Source organism: Parasteatoda tepidariorum, chromosome 2, assembly GCF_043381705.1.
Source record: "Parasteatoda tepidariorum isolate YZ-2023 chromosome 2, CAS_Ptep_4.0, whole genome shotgun sequence".
Taxonomy (NCBI): Eukaryota; Metazoa; Arthropoda; class Arachnida; order Araneae; family Theridiidae; genus Parasteatoda; species Parasteatoda tepidariorum.
In genome coordinates this window covers 40393652-40401254 of record NC_092205.1, presented here as the reverse complement: position 1 = coordinate 40401254, position 7603 = coordinate 40393652, and the positions used below count along the sequence as shown (strand labels likewise).

The window sequence follows — 7603 nt, the reverse complement described above, 5'->3', positions numbered from 1 at the left end:
CGTGATCTATATTTTGTCTTCAAAGAAGCCACAGCAGAAAATCCAGTTTCACAAAGGTAGGATATTGAAAACGGTAATAGAATGCGAAATGCCCTTTGTTTCAGTGCAGAAAAATCCTCCTCCTGCCAAAATTCAAATAGTGATTTATTACTAAATTGCATTTCAGTTTCGCCACTTGTCGTGAAGTCTATGAATTTTTCTTCCTCATCAATTGAGAGTCCTTCGGGAGTCTTATGAAAGAGATTACTAACCCACTCGTAACTTGCAATAAGTTTGTCGTCAGCAGGAAAATACTTTTTAAAATTCCTTGCCATCATGGCTAAGTGATTTTCACTGGTTACAAAAAGAACTTTTACATGTTCTTCTTCTGCCTTATAAGTTTTAGTACAATTATCCACATTTTTAAACATTGTTAAGTTTTTTTGCTTTAAATTTCTGCCCACAATTCAAATTTTCCACAAAAAGCATTAACTTTATCACTCGTATCCAACATATGTGTATTTGCTCATTGGAGTTGAAGATTCAAGTTATTTAATTTCTCGAATATGACGATCAAGTAGCTCAATTTCATCGCAAATAAACAATAGTGAAAATTCTCGGTTTCCGTTCTGTTATCTTCTTTTAGGAAAATGGCGATTTCTTCTCTTAATTCATAAACACGTTGCAAAAATTTCTCACGTGATAAACATCTTGCCCAGCATTTAAATAGTAACTCTGAATGTACTGAGCCCATGTCGTTACAAAGAGCGGAAAAGATTCTCGATCTTAGGGTTCTCATTTTTATATAATTTGCAACAGTTACAACCGTAGTTAACACAATATTTAAGCCAGCATTTCTTTCGAAGCCAAAGCTTCTTTGTGGATCATGCAATGTGTCCAGACGTATTGTGGCGATTTTGGTTTTACAAGTGCATGTATACTTTCGAACCTGCTGGCTATTGAACGAGCACCATCGGTATTCCGATGCTATTATTGCATTCTATGTTTGCCTCATTCATAACATCATTTAAAACAGTAAATAATGCTAGCGCTGATGTTTTGAGTTCTATGGATTTTCAGAAAAGTAGTTCTGCTGCTGACATATTATCACAAAATCAAACATAGGCAATTAAATGAGCATCTTTATTAATACATGCTGCCTCATCAAACCGTATTGAAAACATTTTGTCACGCACCATCGAGAAAAGCTGACATTACATTTTCAGCTGCATCACCAATTCGACAAGCAACAGTATCATTTGAAAGAGGTATGGACTGTAATTGTTTTGAAAAATTAACTCCAAACACAGTTTCTACAATCTCAATAGCTGCTGGCTTTTATTTTACTTTTGTTTTGGCAGTTAGTTAAAAATAATTTAAAGGCAGAATTCAAAATACTCAATATACATTATTGTTGTATACATTTTACTGTAAGTGGGGGGGGCGCGATGAAAATTATTATTGAAAACTGGGCCGTGAATACTGAAAGGTTGAGAAACGCTGTACTATACAGTTTCATTGTTTTTATGTGACTGAAACCAGTTTACACTTGTTTACATTAAGTCTATCGATTGGTTAAATTACACGACATATAATATAAATTTGACGATAGGATAAATTAGACGGTATATTATATAAATATGGAATATTTATTATATCAAGCATTTTACTAGTATATTATAATAATTAGATCAAATTATTAGACGCACTGTAGTTTTTTGATAATTGCATGATTTGCACAAGTTTATATGCAATACTTTTATATTGAAGCATACATGTAATGGGTGTTTATTCAGGATATTATTTATATACTTATATACCTATTTTTTTAAATTTTTTTAACGTATTGCATTACGATGTTAACCAATTGATACAGGAGCGTAAACAAATGTAAACCGGTTTCATCCGAGTAAAAACAATAAAGCTGTATAGTATCATCTGATAATTACAGTTTTACATAGAATCTTATGGATTAGTGATCGTGTAAAGCTAAGGGTGGTGGCGCTAGTGGTATAATTGCTCTTTCAAGACTTCCGGGTTACTGCTTCCGATATATTTTTACGCCGCAGATTGAAAAAACGCGTCATCATATTATTGCATCATATCTTTTGCACTATTCCACATGTACCGAGTTCTTTCTTTCAGTCTTTAAACTTCAGCATTATCATAATATTATAATCATTAGAATATTTTCTAATTAGGCTAACTTAAAAAGATATTTTTTAAGATATTTTTGGCGACATTTTATTCAAATGTAGCCAAATAAGGGATAAAATACAAAACATGGCATACCTTAAGAATTATTCACACTGAGATATTGACTTTCCAAAAATTTTTTTGGCCTTACGACCTCTGAGAATCAATGCATTTCTGAAAGCTCTTATGAATGGTACAATTATGTTTAGATTTGAACTCAAATTACAGTAACAAAACTGCATAGAATATTAGGCTTGTTCACACATCGCCTCGTAGTCATAACATAAGCGGAGGGATACACCGGNAGCAACACTTACTGTTGCCAAGGCCAGAAATATAAATAGCAACCCTCGTATACGTATTTTTTTAATTTATTTTTAGAGTTACGATGTTAACCAATTGATACAGGAGCGTAAACAAATGTAAACCGGTTTCATCCGAGTAAAAACAATACAGCTGTATAGTATCACCTGATAATTACAATTTTACATAGAATCTTATAGTGCGTCTAATAATATGACCACATACTGCATGTATTAATAAATGTCTTTATATTTATGCTGAAACGGATTGCACAAAAAAGAACTAGTTGCTTTGAATAGCTTGCTATTCTGAATAATATTGCTTATTTTTTAGTGCTGGGAGTGGATTTTTGCTCTGGGTACACAGATATTTTTGGAAAATGGAACACGGGATTTGATTGCCCTCGTATTGGTAATGGGGAGACAGTCTACTGCTGTGGAACTGGGACCTACAAATATTGCTGCACAAGGAGAGACCAACACACAGGATCAGGGATTAGGTGAATTTTCTGATGCTTTTTTTTTGTTTGTTTTAGATTTCATATTTTTAGAGTTATTAATCAAATAAGTCTTGGCTATAATGGAAAATAACAATAAATAGAAAAATTTTCAAATTTACTTCTTTTGTAAGAAATTCAATAAAATTATATTATGATTTTTTTTTTACAATTAATAAACTATTTCTGCGAATCTTTCAATCCTGGAAAGCTTTGATATAACTTATTACATTAAAAAATGCTTGAAAATGAGATGTATGGAAAAATTTGAGTAAACTAAAATGAAAAGATTGTGCCAGAAGTGTTACCCTTTTTAAGCATATTAGTGACAAATTCAGGGTTAAAAAAAAAAATTACGATTGCAACACAGAACACACAATAACACAGAATATGACTAGCAACAGCGTGTTATGTTTCTATAATTTTGTTAGAATTTATGCCTACTATAACAATTTTTTTTGTTATAATTTAGACATATTATTATTAAACATGATAAATAATTTTTTAAAATGTATCAAAATAAATATCTATTGAATGACATAGATATTGAAGGATTTTGCAATCAAAGTTCTGCGCTTTATTGACTTTTATAAATTTCTTTTACTCTTTTAAGTTTTTGTTACTTAAAGTTCCAATTATTATTATTCTTAAAGAGTATTTTATAGTCGGCAGCACTGAAATTTAATTTGCAACATTTTACAAACTATTTTTTACAATAAAGCTAAAAGGGCATACATTATTTTCTTCTTCGCAAAGTTTGTTCACCGATTACTCAATTTAATTGTAATGCATTTCTTGTTTTATTTTACTTTATACCTGTAGATTTGTTTTTTTTTCTTTTCTTCTTTCATTTTAAACTCACTTACAATTACATATTTGTTTTTGGAGACATAGACTCATTATAAATAGTAATTTTTATCTTAGGACGATTATTCTTTTTTTTTTCTTAAATGCCTCTGTCTTAATGGAATGCGTCCTATAGAGAGCCTTTACTTTTATTCTATCAAGTTTTTATTGTTTAAAAAAACATCATTTTAATGAGAAGCAGAAAATTTCTAAATTTTATGAATTTAATTATCCAATTAAAATAAGTGAATGTTCCAAATAACTTAAATTTAAACATTACCTAATGTGAAACAGAAAAAGAATTTTTTTCTTCAAAAGTGCGATTAATTTATGTCATTTTCTTCGTCTTTAGAGAATAACACAATCAATTTTTCGAATTTAAAGGGATTAACAAAACTAAATTACATTAGTATTTAATTTTGCACTGCAACTCTATCAAGCGACAACTAAACACTCATAACAGCAATGCAATTTCAAAATCGATCAGTAAAATACAAGAAAATTAAACTCTAGTGCTTAATTAACTTCAATTCATAATGATACATAAATTTTCAGTAACCGAAACTTCAGTTATTCCAAACGTTTTTAATTGATTCTTGGATTTAATAAACTTAATCCTATACGTGTTATTTGGTTCAATATATTTTACGTAAAAACAATATCAGCTGAGTTTAGATTTAAAAGCAATTTCATTTTAATAAGATATAAAGCAAAGCACCTATTTACATAAAATTAACATTGAGCAAGGTTTTCTTAAAGCCCTAATTTAAAAATGTTCTTCCCATTTATATGCTTTGTTTTAAACTATTCCTAACAATTTAATTAGTTTTCATTTTATATTTCAAAATAAAAGAATTCATTTAACCAAGTGAGTAGTTTTATTATACATACACGAAATAGGTTCTTAAAGGTTAATAGGTTCTTAAGTATTAAAAGCTCTAATGAATTTTTTAGACAAAAAATTTCAATTTCAAAAAATTTCGTACTATCTTCTTATTAAATGGAAGTCAAATTTTTCTTGAGAGAAAGATATTTCTTCCTTTGGAATATTTTAATATTTTGTGCAAAATGTTTTTGCAGAGAGAGAGTTACCTAATTTATATCAAGCGATCAATTTTTGGAAATTTAAATTAGATATGTTTTGCTTTTAGGTGAAAAGTATAGTAAGTAAATCATGCAATTAATTGAACAGCCTAGGTGCAATTTATATATTGTGAAAAAAATTAAACATTAAGGATATTAATCTTGGATTCTTTTGTTACTGAAAATAGATTTTGAATAAAAACTGTTACTTCAAAATGTTTCGATTTTTAAGGCAAAGTATATCCTTTATTACATACAAACTGGAAACAAATTGTTATTTATCTATTCATAACAACAAGCTCACTAAAGTTTCTTGAAAGTAAATTTTTAATTTGTATAAGTTTTAGGAAGTTTATTGCAGTGCTCCTGAGGAAAACTAAGCAAATTAAAACTAAAAATATAAAATATTATCGAACAGTTTTTATGATTTCAATTCAAAGGAATTAAAAATGTCTGTACACGTTAAAAACTGTGGTGTAATATCTCTTCGAATTTCACGGTAAAGAACTCTAAAAGTTGTGTAAATGGGGGAACTCTTTTTCAAATTAACATCAAATAAATCGTTCATAGACAATTTAAAGGGTGTATGAAGGCTTGAAACATCGAAAATGCAAAACATTTAAATCGAGATCACAAACCTTTGCAACATACGTTAAATATTTTCTCCTCCGAAAATTATAAAATCGGCGAGTTTTGTTTTCATCTGTAATATTTTTTACAATCGATAACGAGTTGGCAATTACTTACGGCTATCTTCAATGTTGCTTTTCATCTACAAATACTGAAATTCCTCGTTAAAAATATGTATTTATGTTTTTTAGTTTTGTAACAGTATAGGTTTACATTTTAATTTTCATGTCTCTGTAAACTGTTTTAAATAATTTTATTATGTTCAATCCGCTCCTGCGCTGTCAAGCCTCTTTTCGAATTCGTCTTAATATTCTCTCAGCTACGCGTATATTTGATTTACAAACTCATTTTATTCTAAGAATTAGTGCAAGTTTACAGCCTAAATTTCCGATTCCTACTTCATATTGTCTCATAAAAATAGCTTAACTTATCCTTATGGATATCATTTCTTACTGTAATTAAAAATTTTAGTGTAGTTACGAACATGATGGTTGGTGGCAGATACTTTTTACATCAAGTAAAGTAAAAGAACGTCCTAGGTTATTCTCATCACCAGGAACATCCTTGGCTTTTAGTGTAGTAGAACACTACTTTGGTGTAAGGTAGTTGCCATCACTTTTGGTGATCAGAAACACGAAATTTTTTTACTCTCAAAGAACTCTCTTTTTACATGCTAGAATTCTCTTTTTACACAGCTCTTTTTTTACACTCTAAAGAACGTACTTCTGAATATATCAAGTAAAAAGTCTCACATGAAATTATGCAATCTATTTTGAAATTACTAACACTGCAATGGTAACGGAGTACAAACCTAATCCCTTTTAGCTCTTAAGAAATTTGATAATTAATCATTCCCTAACCTCGTAACCTATTCATACCCTAACCACATAACGCACTCATACGCTATACACAGTAAAAAATCATGGATCAAATTACAGAAAAAGTACCGGCACTTAGGGTGCCCGTATTTTCTACCATAAAATCCATTTTTACCGGAACAGGTAATGGGACAAAAAATCTGATACCATAATTTTTACTGTAATGATTATCGTAAAAAGACTGAATCATTCAAATTAAAAAAATATCACGGATCTCTTACGGATGATGCATTCAAAGTGCCGGTACTTTATACCATAATTCATTCGGAATTGTTTACAGTGTACCTCGTTAGTTACTGATTCAGAAAATTAATTAATTTTACTACTGCATGATGCGGATCTCTACTATACCTTGAATTTTTTTAAATAAAATAGCTAGAGCCAATTAACACGATATATGAAATTTACCTTTATTTTATTTATCTTTTTTTCAGCCAATCAATAGTATTGGGGTCAGCATTAGGTTCTGTAATGGTTATTATATTGGTCTCTCTTGTGTCATGTCTCATATGCAGAAGATGTGTTCCATACAGAAGACAACACCCTTCCCTGAATGGTGGTAAGCAAATTCCTGAAGATTTTTGCACTTGCACAGAATTTTTATGTATAAATTTTCTTTTAATATTCAAATAAATTTTGAATACAAATAAAATTTATTCGATTGGTTTTATACAACTTAGAATAAAATTGAAATAGGAATAATTTGTTGAAACTTTAAGTAAATCAATAGAGGATAAAAGTGCTTTATTCTATTTCCTGGTAGATTGGATATATAAATGTCTTTAACACAACTTTTTAATGATGCACTAATGCACCAGAGTTAATTATTTTTATTTCTAGGTCCCCTCTACGCCCTTCATTGTAGCAGTACAGCAAGTGAAATGGCAAATGTGTATTCATTTCCTGGTCAACCTTCAATCGTTACTACTCCAATGGATAATACGCGCGTATTAGTAGATTTAGATGCTCCAGAACACACATATACTGTACCCATGAATCCCCAAAGAGGTAATTAAATCGAATCATAATTATTATTCAAATTACAATTAATGATTGTTTTGTTTAAATAGATAAATTATAATTTTATTAAAGATCTTCTCGGCATTATATCAGAGGTATGACATTTTTATCGATATGTCGTTTTCTTATACCTCCGTTTGAATGTGTGTGTATATATATAGTATATATATAT

General features: G+C 29.6%; 1 protein-coding gene across 2 annotated transcripts in view; it reads left to right on the top strand.

Annotated features, from left to right (window-relative positions):
* The window catches only part of LOC107455410 (uncharacterized), a 70673-nt gene that overhangs the window by 58255 nt on the left and 4815 nt on the right, over positions 1-7603 (top strand). For both annotated transcript variants that reach the window (XM_016072965.3, XM_071177474.1), the window contains exons 3-5: positions 2812-2977; positions 6846-6970; positions 7252-7419. In XM_016072965.3, coding sequence (XP_015928451.2) covers positions 2812-2977; positions 6846-6970; positions 7252-7419 — 459 coding nt within the window. The remainder of the gene's footprint in view (positions 1-2811; positions 2978-6845; positions 6971-7251; positions 7420-7603) is intronic.